This window comes from Trichechus manatus, unplaced genomic scaffold (genome assembly GCF_000243295.1).
Source record: "Trichechus manatus latirostris isolate Lorelei unplaced genomic scaffold, TriManLat1.0 scaffold00052, whole genome shotgun sequence".
NCBI classification, from domain to species: Eukaryota; Metazoa; Chordata; class Mammalia; order Sirenia; family Trichechidae; genus Trichechus; species Trichechus manatus.
Window position 1 is genome coordinate 3,153,682 of NW_004443988.1, and position 17,505 is coordinate 3,171,186.

Consider the following 17,505-nt stretch of genomic DNA (forward strand, 5'->3'; position numbering starts at 1 on the left):
CACTTTCCCTCAGCTTCAGCTTTTTCACTATCCTGTCAGCTCACTCATGTTACAGAGTTATCTTTTTAGTTGTTTTAGCATTTTTAGTTGTTTTCATCAGAAGACATGTTTAAACAGCCTAGCCTGCTATATCTTCTGAAACTTAAGTCCTGGAATTAACTATTTTCAATTCTATACTAAACATATTCATTAGTTTACCTCGTCTATTAAACTATAAGATACTAGAAGACAGAATCATCTTTCCACCTAGACAAATACTTATGCATAACTGGTGCTCAATAAATATATTATTCAATGCCAAGCTTCGGTACCATCTCTTCCCAAAAGCTTTCTGGGAGAAATACATTCTTCAGAGAGCTATCTCATCTCCAGAACTTATTTATAACTCTTTGCAACTTATGTTCCATAATTCTTTCTCATTTAATCATATCTTAAACATCATTTAAGTCTTCAATTAAAACTTCTTTGAGATCACAGATTACACTTTAAAATTCTTTGTAAGCCTCATGCATTTAGCCAATGGCTAAGGCTAAATACTGAGTCAATGAGTTAAAAGAACTCAACATAACCAGATTTGGAAAAATTTACCTGTGGATCTGATCTTGTCTGCTAGAGCGAACTGGAGCTAACCCATCTATTTCATCAAAAAATATTATAGAAGGTCTCATCAAATATGCCTAGTGTAAAAAGAAAACAAATGTTATTTTTTAGTTTTCATTTTGAAAATGTAACTATATTTTTTAATAGATAATATCAGTAAATGGCATAACATACAGCAGTTATGAAAAGGTATGCAGTAAAATGGAGATCTCACTGCCACCTCAGTCTCCAACCACAATGTCTTCTTACAGTAGACAACCACCGTTTTGTTTGTTTATTCTTCTATACATATTACTTACACACAATACACACAAAAATGTACTTTTTAAACACAAACAGTAGCATACCATACACAATGTTCTGCTTTCATAACACAGCATTTATGATATAACAATGTAACTTAGTTATCTTCCATATAAGGACACCAAGATCTGCCTCATTCTTCTTTTTTAAATAGTATGTTATTGTGTTATCGGTGAAAGTTCATGCAGCAGATTAGGTTTTCATTTAACAATTTCTACACAAATTGTTCAGTGACAGTGGTTACATTCTTCAAGATGTGTGAACATTCTCATTATTTCAGTTCTAGTTGTTCCATTTCTAGAAACTTAGTTTCCGTGTCCCCTTACCATCTCATCTTTGTTTTAAAGTAATTGTTGACCATCTGGTTTCATATAAATGATTTTTTAAAGGAATGCAGTACGTACTCATGGTTGATATTCTTTATTTTGTAAGCCGATCTGTTATTTAGCTAAAAGGAGACCTCAGGAGATAGTTTCAGTTCAAGGTTTAAAGAGTATCTCAGGGCAGTAGTTTCCGGGAGTCCCCTAGTCTCAACCAGTACAGTAAGTCTGGAATTTTTTTTTAAGAATTTGAAGTTCTGTTCCACATTCTTCTCCCATTCTATCAGGATCCATCTACCGTGGCCCTGATTAGAATCATCAGTAGTGGTAGCCAGACACTATCTAGTTCTTCTGGTCTCAGGGTAGATGAGGCGATAGTTCATGTAGCCCGTTAGTCTTATAGATGCGCTTCTTCTCTGAGTCTTGGGCTTCCTTCTTTCTCTTTTGCTCCAGATGAGTAGAGGTCAATAGTTGTATCTTATATGGCCACACTGCTTCATCCTTTTTTAATAGCTACATTTTAATAGTTCCTTTGTATATATGTACCATAATTAAATGGTTCCCCTACTCACAGACATTCAGGCGGCGTTCAATCTTTTCCTATTATCAACAATGATACAATAAATGATTGTGTACATTTCTCATTTCACATGAGTGTAATCAAACCTACATAATAAATTCTGAAAGTGAACTACTGGCTAAAAACACATATGTCATTACTAATTTGGTTACATATTTGCAAAGTTCCTTCCACTGATGTACCAATTTACCATCTCATCAGCAAAATTTAGGGTGCTCACCAACAATGTATTATCGAACTTCAGGATCTTTGCTAATTGCAGTATGATGGATTGCTTTTATATGGCTTTTCTCGCCATGGTCTTGTAACTCCCACCAAGTAATTGGGTGGAACTATGGAAATAAGGTGCTTGTGGGCCACCATGGGGATTGGACAGCTTGCTAATAATGCAAATAAGGTTCATGGCACCCTTGTGGGGGGGTGGGACCATGCAAATAAGGCATATGGAACCCTAACAAGGGAATTGATCAGTTTTGCTATCGTGCTAGGCTTAAAATGAGCCAACCCAGAGGCAGAAAGGGGGGACTTCATTAACACCAAGAAAGAAGAGCAGGGAGCGGAGCGCATCCTTTGGACCCAAGGTCCCTGTGCCGAGAACCTCCTGGACACTGGAGACAGAGAGCTGTAACACTGGATATGGCGCAAGATGGCGAGACGCAGCAGAAAGCATGGTAGAGAACCAGCAACAGAAGAAACAGGAGAACGGCAGGAGATGGCACGATGAGCTTCCTGGCTCATGGAGCGAGAGATATGAGAGAGTTCAGGCAGGAGGCTTGTTGGCTGAATGGGGTGCCTTGGGCAACTGACAGAGCTATGGAATCATCTGTTGTTGTTGTTAGGTGCCATCGAGTCGGTTCTGACTCATAACGACCCTATGTACAACAGAACGAAACACTGCCTGGTCCTGCACCATCCTCACTATCATTGCTATGTTTGAGCCGACTGTTGCAATCAATGTGTCAATCCATCTTGTCAAGGGTCTTCCTCTTTTTCGCTGACCCCCTACTTTACCAAGCATGATGTCCTTCTGCAAGGACTGGTCCCTCCCAAATAATATGCCCAAAGTATGTAAGATGAAATCTTGCCATCCTTGCTTCTAAGAAGCATTCTGGTTGTACTTCTTCCAAGACAGATTTGTTTGTTCCTCTGGCAATCCGTGGTATATTCAATATTGTTTGCAAACACCATTATTCAAATGCATCAATACTTCTTCAGTCTTCCTTATTCATTGTACAGCTTTTATATGCACATGAGGCAACTGAAAATAACTATATGGGATCAAACTGACAACAGCAACTCAAAAGATTAGCTAGGAAACTTAGGGGGCAGTGAGTTTATGTTAATGGGGGAGGAACAATTTGGAAAAGGAGGGTGAGAATGTACAACTTGAAGAATGTAATCAATGTCACTGAACTGTACATGTACAAACTGTTGGATTGGTGTACGTTCTGCTGTGTATAGTCTCAACAATAATAAATAAAAAACAAATAAGGAAATAAATAATCCAGTTAAAAATAATAATAATAAAAGGACAAGCATGCCTAACAGCAATTTAAAAAAAAAAAAACAACACAGGAGCATTTCAACTACTCCTACCCACTAGGAAAAATCATGAAAAAAAATACAGTAAATTTAGATAAAAGCAGCAGCATGGTTCATGCTAAGATTTTGATTAAACCAAGAGATACTCCTATACCCAACATGAACTGGCTAAAAGGTCTAACCCGGTGAAATAATTTTTAATGAAATAGTTAGACAATATGCCAGCACTTCCAAGCCAATTCTTCCTTATTATCAACATTAGATTTATATTTTTCAATTATTATTAAATTCTTTTGAAGCATTCAGGCTGCATATGTTTGAGTTCCCACTAGACACTGAGCTCCCTGAAGGTAAGAATCTTATTCATCTTTCTAAATCCATTATCTAGAGCACAGCAGTTTTTAATACTAACAACAACTAAAAAATAAGACATGAAGTGCTTTACCTTTTACAAAGGACTTTCATTGTGCTGCTATTGTCATTAACTGCACCATTAAATGGGCAAAGCAGGCAAACCCCACCTTTGTTACTACTACATGGCAAGGATCAGCATGAAGCCAATTCCCTCCTGGAAATGGATCCAGGCTTCACCCACATCTCCAAGATACTCGTTGCCAGCCACTTCTTCAGTGGCACTTACTCTCTCACCCTAACCACCCAGAATTAGGCCAAAACATCGCTGGCCACCCAAGGCCAGGTCATCAGATACCAGCTATAGGCTCAGGAGTCTGCACAACTCCCTGTACTTCAGACCAGCCAGCCCCTCTCTCTTTCTCTAGGCCCCTGGGGCTAAGTCACAAGTTAGAAGGACTCTGTCCTTCATCAACTGCTCTGCAGTCTTTCTGCCACCCAGTTACCCCCAGCTGGTTTCTCATAAGTTAGGGCTCTGTCCTTAATGACTGCCTACACAGTCCTCCTCTAAATTAGCCACTCCAAGCTAAGTTAGAATCCCACTGCCACCTTATGGGTTCGTTAGTTCTCTAAAATGGCTTACAAAATTCATGAAGACTATTACCTATACTTAAGGAGCCCTGGTGGCAAAACACTTAAGTGCTCACCTGCTAACCAAACCCACCCAGCAGCTTCATCAGAGAAAGACCTGGTGATCTACTCCTGCAAAGATTATAGCCTAGAAAACCCTATGGGGCAGTTCTACTCTGTCACAAGTAGTCACCATAAAGTTGAAATTTACTTGAAGGCACCTAACAACAATCACCTATACTTATAGTTACCCATTTATTATATCCAGAAAGGATACAAGAAAGAGACGTATCAGGCCAGGTCTGGGAGAGTCCTGGGCATGGGCCACCACTGTCCCCAGGGATATGCCACCCTCTCCCATTCGTGGATGTTCTCACCAATCAAGCAGGCCCCAAAGAGAGAGCATCGAAGTCCAGAGTTCTTTGTAAGTCATTGGGACCTCAATGCATACACGACTGGGGCCTTAATGATTATGATTGATCCAATCTATGAACATACATGACTACATAATGCCCCTCCCCACTTTCTGAAGTTAGTCTGCCATGTGTGGGGCCTGTGCATCCTCTACCTGCCTGCCTATTTTAGAAAACAAAGAGCACCTTAATTGCTTAGGCTATTCCCAGAAACCAGAGACAAAGGCCAAACCAAGTTCTTTGTCCCATAGATTCATACACATCAACTTAGTAAGTGATCAATAAATGTTTTTGGAAAGCATTTTCTTCACATAAATTTCCTCAGATATAGTCAAATATAAGTTGAATTGTCAAATATGAATGACTAACTTCACAAGCTTAATCAAAAGTGAATTTATATCAGGACTAATTTTTATAAAGTACTGTGTGGGAAACAAAATTTTTAAAGTTACTGTTACATGTAAATAGTACAGATAGCCTACACAACATTCACTCACCTCATTCCACATTCTGAAAGCATTCACTTATTTCTGAACCCCTCCAGCACCATACTTACAACTCATGAAAATAAATAATACACCGCATTGCGAGATTTCTTGTACAGATATTTAAATTTTTATGCCTGTTATATTTCCTCAATTATTTTATAATCTAATGATATAGATGTTATACACTAGGTTCTCAAAAGCACATAACATGGTATTATATGCCTAGCAGTCACCTCAACAAATGTTTTATGAATCATTTTAAATATTCAAAAGTACTAGTAAAATTGCTATTAAATATCTGTAAGGCATATAAATTCAGGTTACTGATCCAAAAGTTAACATACTGATTGGAAAATATGCCTCCCCATAAACAGATTGTCTGCAAACTAAATTTATTAAACTTCTAAACAAGTTATTCTAGAATTAGCTAACTTCTCTTACCTGATCAAAAAGAAGTCTAAGTTGCCTTTCAGATTCACCAACCCACTTGCTTAAACAGTCTGCTCCTTTTCGCATAAAGAAAGCCACCTTTTTGTCTCCTTGACTACATTCATTAGCTAATGCTCTGGCAACCAAGGTTTTACCTGTGCCAGGAGGACCATAAAACAAACAGCCCCTAGATAATGAAACAATCAAGAACAGTAAGTTAATGTTCTCACTACCACTAATATAGCCAACATAAAAGAACATGCCTCCCATATAATTTTGTACTAATTTATATTATAATTACTAGACATTGGTGAATCTTTTTCCAACATACAGACAAAAGTTTCACTTTGCTGAGTCCCCAGAGGATATTCTCAAAGCACCAAGCTTTGGTTGGCAAGAAATGGTTAGATCAGAGTTGAGAGTAATTTAGCAAGATCTATCAAAATTTTAAATGTGTTTTGCCTGTGACCCCAAAATTTCACATCTTAGAATGTATCATATAGGAATACACCAAAAAAAATGTATATAGATTTAAAAGGATGTTCAATAGAGCATGGCTTCTAATTATGACAAATTATAAAATCTAAATGATATCTATAAATAAAGGATAGTGAAATATGCTATACTATATCTATACAATAAAACACTAATAATGTGTCGAAAAGAATAATACATTGTTGATAAGGTAAGGTATCTAGAATATATTGTAGGAATAAAAAAACCAAAAGTTACAGAAGGGTATTATTGTATAGTCTCATTTATATTAAAATGTTTATATGTGTATAATAAAGTCAAAATATTAATATATGCATATGTGAATAAAAGAAACCTATAACAAAAAAATATACAAAACTGTTCATCCCTAAGGAATAGGAGGACCTTGGTTAGGGGTTGGGGAGAAGTGCCATAGTACACATTCTGCTTTAAGTTTTTCGCAAGACTATATTGCTTTATAGCTTTGAAAAAACTAATAATGACTCTGAAAATTCAAGCTATATCATATAAAAAATAAACTGCTATTTTTAAAAACTGAATATAGAATTATAGGCCACCTTTTTTTTTTTTTTAATATTTTATTGTACTTCAGGTGAAGGCTTACAGAACAGATAGTTTCTCATGTAACAGTAACACACATGCTGTTTTATGACATTGGTTAACAACCCCACAACATTTTAACCCTCTAAATTCTCAACTTTTTTTTTTTTTTTTTTTTTGTGAAAAAACACATAGCCAAAGATACGCCATTTCAAAAATTTTTTTTACATACACATTTAAGTGACGTTGACTATGCTCTTCTAATTGTGCTGTTATTCTCACTTAAGATGAAGGCTTACAGGACAAAATAGTCTCCCATTTAACAGTTACTACAAATGTTGCCCTATGACAATGGTTAACAATCTCACAACACATCAGCAATATCCTTACTCTACTTTGTGTTCCCTATCATCAGCTTCCTACTCCCCTTCTGCCTTCTGGGCCTTGTCACTGGACTCCTGTACCTCGTTACTCTCATGGTTTTACTGGGCTGTCCACTCGCAGGCTGATCAGTGAACCTCGAAGGTAACTTTACCACTGAGCTAAAAGGGTGTCTGGGGGCCATACTCTCAGGGTTTCTCCAGTCTCCTTTAGGCCAGTAAATCTGGTCTTTCTTTTTTTTTTTTTTTTTTTTTTTTTGTGAGTTAGAATTATGCTCTACATCCTTCTCCAGCTCTGTCCAGAACCCTCTGTTGTGATCCTGGTCAGAGCAGTCAGCGGTGGTAGCCGGGCACCATCTAGCTGTACTGGACTCAGTCCGGTGAAGGTCTTGGTAGCTGTGGACAATTAGTCCTTTGGACTAATCTTTTCGTTGTATCCTGTTCTCTTCATTCTCACTTGCTCCCGAAGAGATGAGACCAGTGGAGTATCTTAGATGAATAGGCCACTTTTTTAATCCACTAATCTAACAGAAGAAGCTTCTTTAATAATAGTCTCCATGTTCTTAAAAATATGGAAAATAAATTAGGATCAAATCTGAACAAGAAGTGCCTACCCAATGAAAAAGTACATTTACCAGTTTAAATCTATGTGTCCATCTTCAGTATATTCTGCCCAATTTCCTTTAAAATAATCCCTCAGCCTTTTCTAATAGTTCACTAGCTAACGACCTTGTGATCAATCATAATTAATTTACCATAAATTAAGTTTATCCTTTTTCAAAAACACCTCATCATCAAGTCAAAGAAACACTTCAATGAAATTGTGCTTCCAAGACTAAATAACATAGAGCATCAAAGTCAATGCTATTAGAAAGCCAATTTCAGGAAAATATCTTTGAGAATCTACTTGTACATTTAAGGTTTGCATAAAGAATCTCATCTTGTGCTTGTGAGCAGCCATCTAAGATACTCCATTGGTCTCATCCCATTTGGAGCAAGGGAGCATGAAGAAAACCAAAGACACAAGGGAAAGATTAGTCCAAAGGACTAATGGACCACAACTACCACAGCTTCCACCAGACTGAATCTAGTACAAGTAGATGGTGCCTGGACCACCACTTACTGCTCTGTCAGGGATTACAATACAGAGTCCTGGACAGAGCTGGAGACAAAATGTAGAACAAAATTCTAACTCACAAAAAAAAGACCAGACTTATTGGTCCAACAGAGACTAGAGAAACCTCGAGAGTATGGCCACAGACTCTCTTTTAGCTCAGTAATGAAGTCATTCCTGAGGTTTACCCTTCAGCCAAAGATTAGACAGGCCCATAAAACAAAATGAGAGTAAAGGAGCACATCAGCCCAGGGGCAAGGACAAGAAGGCAGAAGTGGACAGGAAAGCTGGTAATAGGGAACCTAAGGTTGAGAAGGGAGAGTGTTGACATGTCGTGGGGTTGGTAAACAATGTCACAAAATAATTATGTGTACTAATTGTTTAATGAGAAGCTAGTTTGTTTTGTAAACTGCATCTAAAGTACAATTAAAAAAAACATTTCATTTTATATCTGACTCCTAAATCCTGAAATGTAAACTCTAACAACACACTTAGTACCACAGCCCTAAGCCCCAATTAATAAAATTTCATTCCTATTTCTCATTGCTAGAAAACATCAAATAAATCCATATCAAATATTTATATTTATAAACATTTATTAATAGAAATTTGACAAATTCAAAGTAATAACAATACTAAACTCCTAAAACACTACTTACCTTGGAGGCTGGATTTTAAACTTTTCAAAAATTTCTGGATATAAAAGTGGAAATACTACCATTTCTTTTAGTGCATGAATGTGGTGGCTCAATCCACCTATACTATCAAACCGTGCCTTGGAAAGAAGAGAAAAAGTTTAATATAAAAAAGTTTAAATGTTTAAAGATTTCTAAAATTCACAATGGTTTTATGATTCAGAACTATATGGTTTCAACAAGGGCTTTTGAAATAATAACAAATAAGAGTAGAAAAATAAAGTCAGCAGTAAAATTTAAGTTTATGTTTTAGTTCAGGCACATAAAGCTACGATTCTGTAATCTCTAAGTAACTAAGGACTAGCGTTATGGCCAATCTACAACTTTAATGTCTATAGGTAAACATATCTTACTCTGATAGTTTAAAAGCCATTCAAAATACCATGTACCACGTACATTCTAAGCAAGTGCAGCATCATCCCAAAGTGGGTAAAAATTGTTTCATGGCAGAGGGTTCTGGACAGAGCTGGAGAAGGATGGAGAACAAAATTCTAACTCACAAAAAAAAGACCAGATTTACTGGCCTAAAAGAGACTGGAGAAACCCCGAGAGTATGGCCCCCAGACACCCTTTTAGCTCAGTGGTGAAGTCACTTCCGAGGTTCACCATTCACCCGGGGAGTGGACAGCCCCATAAAACCAAATGGGACTAATGAGGCACAGCAGTCCAGGGACAAGGACTAGAAGGCAGAAGGGGACACTAAAGCTGGTGATAGGAAACCCAACGTTGAGTAAGGATAGTGTTGATGTGTTGTGAGGTTGTTAACCATTGTCATAGGGCAACATGAGTACTAACTGTTTAATGAGAAACTATTTTGTTCTGTAAACCTTCATCTAAAGTGAGAATAGCAGCACAATTGGAAGAGCATAGTTGATGTCACTGAACTGTGCATGTAGAAATTTTTGAAATGGTGTATCTTTGGCTATGCATATTTTCACCAAAAAAAAAAAAAAGGTCAAGAAGGGAGAGGGTTGACATGTGGTGGGGTTGTTAACCAATGTCATGAAACAATATATGTACTACTGTTTCATGAGAAACTGTTTGTTCTGTAAACTTCCACCTGAAGTACAATAAAAAATTTTTAAAAAAAAATTGTTTCGTGGGATAAAGGGGGCAAAAAGTCTTAGTTATTACAATGGTTTGTAGCCCACCAAAGCTCAACTTTACCCAACAAAATCCATCTCCCTAATACATAATTTCTCTAGTTAGGTAGAAATTTAATTTAACTTTTATCCTTGGGGCAAGGGCAATAATGAAAAAAGTCTGAGAACACTGATCTATCAGAAGAAGCAACAAAGATTGTTCCTCTTGCCCAGAACAGTTTAAATAGCTAAAAGATTTTACAAAGAAAAAAACTGTCCAGAAAGAAGTGCCTGAAGGAAATCTTGCCAAACTATTAACAGTGATTGCCTGAAAGTTGGATTAAGGAAGACTTTTTTCCTTGCTTCTTTATTCTGTCATGGTAGTTGAAAATGTTTTTCAATGAATATATTGCTGTGATAGAAAATAACTTTCATAAACTAGAGAAATAAAAACCAAGCTTACGAAACAAAAACATTCTAAGAGAAGCTAAGTTTTCTTGTATATGATATCAAATTTTGAAGAAATAAGTTACTCCAATTGACTGGCAGAGACATCTAAAGTTAACTAGATTCAAGAGAGTAATAGTATATAATCAAAGATTATTAGACAAGATCCTCTGAGAAAACGAACTATCAGACATGAAATTCTAGGTATATTCAATACTTTGAAACTTCCTTAGCCCTCATTAAAAAAAAAAAATAAGATGAATATGTTTTTCTCTGTGATTTTAGATTGGAGATAGCCAAAATTTCATTTTCAAATATACATATAACTCTTGAAGGAACATTGGTGGCACAGTGGTTAAGGGCTCACCTGCTGACCAACAGGTCGGCAGTTGGAACCCACCAGCTGCCCCGCAGGAGAAAGATATGGCAGTATCCTTCCGTAAAGATTTAAAACAAACAAAAAAAAATTGTCTCATGGAGTTGATTCTGACTCATAGCAACCCTACAGATTACAGCCTTGGAAACCCTATGGGGCAGGTCTACTCTGTCCTATAGGGTCACTATGAGTCAGAATTGACTCAACGGCAATGGTTGCTTATTTTTTTTTTAAGCTCCAATTAATCTTTTAACTCTCTCATACAAAAATCAATTAAAATATTTTATATAGACAGAGTTATAGGAGCAAAGGGAAAAATATGAAATAAGTTCATGGTTATGCAATAACCTTATTCTGAAGTACCCCCCACCCAAAAAAAATACTATTAACAGTTAAGAAAAAATCTACATAATTGTACTGACTAGGATCCCTAGTACAATACTGAATAGTAGTAGTGAAAGTGCACATCCTTGCCTTGTTCCTGATCTTAGAGAAATGGTTTCAGTCTTTCACCATTAAGAACAATATCAGCTATGGAATTTTCATAAATACTCTTCATCACGTTGAAGAAGTTCCCTTTTATTCCTAGTTTGCTGAGTGTTTTATCATAAAAGGCTATTAAATTTTGTCAGATGCTTTTAGTGCATCTATTGAGATGATCAAGTGGGTATTTTTCCCTTCATTCTATTAATGTGGTGTATTACACTGATTAATTTTCTTATGTTGAACCATAGGATGTCCTTACACTCCTAGAATAAATTCCACTAGTTCATGGTATAAAACTGTTTTAATGTGCTCTTAAATGTGGTTTGCTACTAGCTTTTTGAGAATTTTTACATCAAAATTTTAAGTCATATTGGCCTATAGTTTTCCTTTCTTGTAGTATCTCTGTTTTGGTATCACGATAATTACAAGCTCATAGAATATGTTATGAAATGTTTCCTCCTCTTCTATTTATCAGAAGAGTTTGTGTAGGACTGGTGTTATGTTTCCTTAAATGTCTGGTAAAATTCAGAAGTGAAATAATTTGTTCTGAGACTTTTCACTGTAAAGTTTTTGATTACTGTCTTGTTATAGATTGGTTGAGATTTTCTACTTCTTGAGTCAGTTTTGGTAATTTTTGTGTTTCTAGGAATTTGTCCATTTAATATAAAGTATCTAATTTGTTGGCACAATATAATATTATATATATATATATATAATATTTTCTTATACTCATTTCATTTTTCTAAGGTCAGAAATAATGTCCCACCTTCATTTCTGATTTATTTGTATATTCTTTCTTTACTCCTTCATCATTGTAGTTAAAGGTTTATCCACTTTATCTTTTCAAAAAACCAACTTTTGGTTTCTTTAGTTCGCTCTACTGGTTTTCTATTCTCTATTCATTTATATATGCTCTAAACTTTATTATTTCCTTCCTTCTACTAGCTTCGGTTTTAGTTTACTCTTCCCTTTTATAGTTCCTGAAGGTGTACAGTCAGGTTCTTGATTTAAGATCTTTTTTTTTTTTTTTAATTGTGCTTTAAATGAAAGTTTACAGTTCAAGTTAGTTTCTCATAAAAAAACTTTATACACACACTGCTATGTGACCGTAGTTGGACTCCCCATACTGTGACAGGACACTCCTCCTTTCCACCCCGGATTTCCCGTGTCCACTCAACCAGTTCCTGTCCCTTTGTGCCTTCTCATCTTGCCTCCAGACAGTAGCTGCAAATTTACACTCATGTATCTACTTGAGCTAACAAGAACACTCTTCATAAGTATCATTTTATGTCTTATACTCCAGTCTAATCTTTGTCTGAAGAGTTGGCTTCGGGAATGGTTTTAGTTTTGGGCTAACAGAGAGTCCAGGAGCCATGTCTTCCAGACTCCCTCCAGTCTCAGTCAGATCATTAAGTCTGGTCGTTTTACTAGAATTTGAGTTCTGCACCCCACTTTTCTCCTGCTCCATCAGGGATTCTCTGTTGTGTTCCCTGTTAGGGCAATCATTGGTGGTAGCCAGGCACCATCTAGTTCTTCTGGTCTAAGGCTGATGGGAGTCTCTGTTTTTTGTGGCCCTTTTGTCCCTTGGGCTAATATTTTTCCTTGTGTCTTTGGTGTTCTTCATTCTTCGCTCCAGGTGGGTTGGGACCAATTTATGCACCTTAGATAGCTGCTCGCTAGCTTTTAGGATCCCAGGCACCACTCACCAAAGTGGGATGAAGAATATTTTCTTAGTAAACTCTGTTATGCCAACTGACCTAAATGTCTCCTGAAACCATGGTCCTCAGACCCCCGCCCCTACAACTCTGTCCCTCAAAGTGTTTGTTTGTATTCAGGAAAGTTCTTAGTTTAGACCAGTTGTGCTGACCTCCCCTGTAGTGTGTGCTGTCCTTCTCTTTACCTAAGATAATTCTTGTCTACTATCTAGTTAGTGATTACCCCCTCCCTCCCTCACCACCCTTGTAACCATCAAAGAATGTTTTCTGCTGTGTTTAAACCTTTTCTTTAGTTCTTATAATAGTTATCTTATACAATATTTCACCTTTTGTGACTAATTTCACTCAGCATAATGCCTTCCAGATTCATCCACGTTATAAGATGTTTCACAGATTCATCATTATTCTTTAGTGCTGCGTGGTGTTCCATTGTTCGAATATACCATAATTTGTTTATTCATTCGTCCACTGATGGGCACCTAGGTTGTTTCTGTCTTTTTGCTATTGTGAACAGTGCTGCAACGAACAGGGGTGTGCATATATTTATTCGTGTTTCGGCTCTTATTTCTCTAAGATATATTCCAAGGAGTAGGATTGCTGGATCATATGCTATTTCTATTTCTTGCTTTTTAAGGAAGCATCAAATTGATTTCCAAAGTGGTTGTACCATTTTATATCCCACCAGCATTGCATAAGTGTTCCAGTCTCTCCACAACCTCTCCAACATTATTTCCTGTTTTTCTGGACTAATCCTAGCCTTGTTGGGGTGAGATGGTATCTCAGTGTAGTTTTGATTTGCATTTCTCTAATGGCTAATGATGGTGAGCATTTCCTCATGTGTCTACTAGCTGCCTGAATGTCTTCTTTGGTAAACTGCATGTTCATATCCTTTGACCATCTTTTAATTGGGTTATTTGTCTTTCTGTTGTTGAGGTTTTGCAGTATCTTGTAGATTTCTAATGAGCCTAATAGGATTTGTCGTAGCTAAAATATTTTTCTTAGTCTGTAGGTTGTCTTTTTATTCTTTTGGAGAAGTCGTTTGATACGCATACGTGATTCATTTTTAGGAGCTCCCACTTATCTAGTTTCTCTTCTGGTATTTGTGCATTGTTTGTAATGTTTTGTTTTCTGTTTATGCCATGTATCAGGGCTCCTAGCGTTGTCCCTATTTTTACTTCCATGATCTTTATTGTTTTAGATTTTATATTTAGGTCTTTGATCCATTTTGAGTTAGTTTTTTGTGCATGGTGTGAGGTATGGGTCTTCTTTCAATTTTTGCAGATGGATATCCAGTTATGCTAGCACCATTTGTTAAAGAGACTGTCTCTTCCCCATTGAACGGACTTTGGGCCTTTGTCAAATATCAGCTGCTCACAGGTGAATGAATTTACGTCTGGATTCTTAACTCTGTTCCATTGGTCTATGTTATCTGTTGTTGTACCAGTACCAGGCTGTTCTGACTACCATGGTAGTATAATAGGTTCTAAATTCAGGCAGTGTGAGGCCTCCCACTTTTTCTTCTTCTTCAGTAATGTTTTACTTATCCGGGGCCTCTTTCCTTTCTGTATGAAGTTGGTGATTTGTTTCTCTATCTACTGAAAACATGCCGCTGGAATTTGGAAGAGGATTGCAATCTATCTGTAGATCGCTTTGGGAAGAATTGACATTTTCACAATATTGAGTTTTCCTATTCATGAGTAAGGTATGCTTTTCCACTTATGTAGGTCCCTTTTGGTTTCCTGCAGTAGTGTCTTGTAGTTTTCATTGTATAGGTCTTTTACGTCTCTAGTTAGATTTCTTCCTACATATTTTATCTTCTTGGGGGCTACTGTAAGTGGTACTGATTTGGTGATTTCCTCTTTGAAGTTCTCTTTGTTGGCGTAGAGGAATCAAACTGATTTTTGTACGTTTACCTTGTATCCTGAAACTTTGCTGAAATCTATTGTTTTCAGTAGTTTTCTTGTGGATTCTTTGGGGATTTCTGTGTTTCAGACCATATCATCTACAAATAGAGATACTTCTACTTCTTCCTTACCAGTTTGGATACCCTGTATTTCTTTTTTCTAGCCTAACTGCTCTGACTAGGACCTCCAGCACAATGTTGAATAAGAATGGTGATAAAGGGCATCCTTGTCTGGTTCAGGTTCTCAACAGGAATGCTTTCAGACTCTCTCCATTTAGGATGTTGGCTGTTGGGTTTGTATAAATGCCCACTGGTATGTTGAGGAATTTCCCTTCTATTCCTATTTTGTTGAGAGTTTCTATCATGAATGGGTGTTGGACTTTGTCAAATGCCTTTTCTGCATTTGACAATCATGTTGTTCTTGTCTTTTGTTTTATTTATGTGATGGATTACGTTGATTGTTTTTCTAATGTTGAACCATCTCTGCATACCTCGTATGAATCCCACTTGGTCATGGTGGATTATATTTTTGATATGTTGTTGAATTCTGTTGGCTAAAATTTTGTTGAGGATTTTTGGGTCTATGTTCAGGAGAGATACTGGTCTGTAATTTTCCTTTTTAAGGTGTCCTCACCTGGTTTTGGTATGAAGGTTATGCTGGCTTCATAAACTGAGTTTGGGAGTATTCCATCTTTTTCTATACTGTGAAATACCTTTAGTAGTAGTGGTGTTAACTCTTCTTTGAAAGTTTGGTAGAAATCTCCAGTGAAACCATCGGGGCCAGGGCTTTTTCTACTGGCAGTTTTTTTAATGACCTTTTCAATCTCTTCTTTCATCATAGGTTTATTTAGTTACTCTGCCTCTGTTTGTGTTAGTTTAGTTAGGGAGTGTGTTTCTAGAAATTTCTTTAGGTTTTCAAAGTTGTTAGAGTACGATTTTCCACAGTATTCTGTTATGATACTTTTAATTTCAGTTGGGTCTGTTGTGATATTGCCCATCTCATTTCTTATTTGGGTTATTTGCTTCTTCTCCTGATTTTCCTTTGTCAGTTTGGCCAACTGTTTATTGATTTTGTTGATCCTTTCAAAGAACCAGCTTTTGGTCTAGTTAACCCTTTCAATTGTTTTTCTATTCTCTATTTCATTTATTTCTGCTCTGATTTTTACTACTTGCTTGCTTCTCGGGCCTGAGAACTTCTTTTGCTTCTTTCTATTTGTTCGAGTTGTAGGGTTAATATTTTAATTTTGGCCCTTTCTTCTTTTTGGAGGTGTACATTTATTACTATAAATAGACCTCTGAGTGCTGCTTTTGCTGTGTCCCACAGGTTCTGGGTAGGATATTTTTTCATTCTCATTTGATTCTATGAATTTCTTTATTCCGTCCTTAATCTCTTGTTTAACCCAGTAGTTTTTGAGCAAAGTGCTGTTCAGTTTCCATGTGTTTAATTTTTTTCCTTGCTTCTTCTGTTTCTGATCTCTATTTTTATGGCTTTATGGTCAGAAAAGATGCTTTGTAATATTTCGATGCTTTAGATTCTGTTAAGTCTTGCTTTATGGCCTAATATGTGGTCTACTTTAGAGAATGTTCCATGTGCACTGGAGAAGACAGTATACTTGGCTGCTGTTGGGTGGAGTGTTCTGTATATGTCTATGAGGTCAAATTGGCTGATTGTGGCATTTAGATTTTCCGTGTCTTTACTGAGCTTCTTTCTGGATGTTCTGTCCTTCACTGAAAGTGGTGTGTTGAAGTCTCCTTACTACTATTGTGGAGCTGTCTATCTCTCTTTTCAATGCCGTTAAGAGTTTGTTTTATGCATTTTGGAGCCCTGTCATTGGGTGTGTAAATATTTATTATGGTTATGTCCTCCTGGTGTATTGACTCTTCAGTCATTATATAGTGTCCTTCCTTATACTTTGTGGTGGATTTTACTTTAAAGTCAATTTTGTCAGAGGTTAATATTGCCACTTGTGCTCTTTTCTGAGTGTTGTTTGCTTGATGTATTTTTTCCATCCTCTGAGCTTTAGTTCGTTTGTATCTTTAAGTCTAAGGTGCCTCTTAGAGGCAGCATATAGACGGATCATGTTTTTTATCCATTCTGCCACTGTCTCTTTATTGCTGCATTTAGTCCATTTACATTCAGCATAATTATTCATAGGTATGAGTTTAGTGCTGTCATTTTGATGTCTGGTTGTTGACAGTTTCTTTGCTGCACTTTTCTGTACCGAGTAATTTTTGTTATGTGTTTTCTTTTCATCTTTTTCACTGTTGTTGATTTTGTATGTACTGAGTCTTTATATTTTTCTTGTTTTTTATTTTGATGTGTAGGGTTGTTAGTTTCCTTTGTGGTTACCTTAATATTTCCCCCTATTTTTCTAAGTTTAAATAATCTTTTATTTCTTTACTTATTGCCTTGACTTCCTCTCCATATGAAAGATCTATGACTACATTTTTAGTTCCTCTTTTTTGTTTTAATGTTGTCATCTTTTACATATTGACGTCTCTGTTTCCCTATTGTCAGTGTTTTAGCTTTGATTTATTTTTGTGACTTCCCTATCTGGGTTAATATCTGGTCGCTCTATCCTGTGTTCTGGTCTTGGGTTTTTATCTGATGTTACT

General features: G+C 36.6%; 1 protein-coding gene across 4 annotated transcripts in view; it reads right to left on the reverse strand.

The window, feature by feature from the left end:
• ATAD2B (ATPase family AAA domain containing 2B) overlaps window positions 1–17,505 on the reverse strand; it is a 194,784-nt gene that overhangs the window by 93,677 nt on the left and 83,602 nt on the right. For all 4 annotated transcript variants that reach the window (XR_002824315.1, XM_004377559.2, XM_004377558.2 and 1 more), the window contains exons 11-13: window positions 8,845–8,960; window positions 5,669–5,843; window positions 589–677 (exon numbers count right to left, since the gene is read on the reverse strand). Coding sequence is in view for 3 of the 4 variants with exons in the window: in XM_004377559.2 (XP_004377616.1) it covers window positions 589–677; window positions 5,669–5,843; window positions 8,845–8,960 (380 nt within the window). In the remaining variant the exon portion in view is untranslated. The remainder of the gene's footprint in view (window positions 1–588; window positions 678–5,668; window positions 5,844–8,844; window positions 8,961–17,505) is intronic.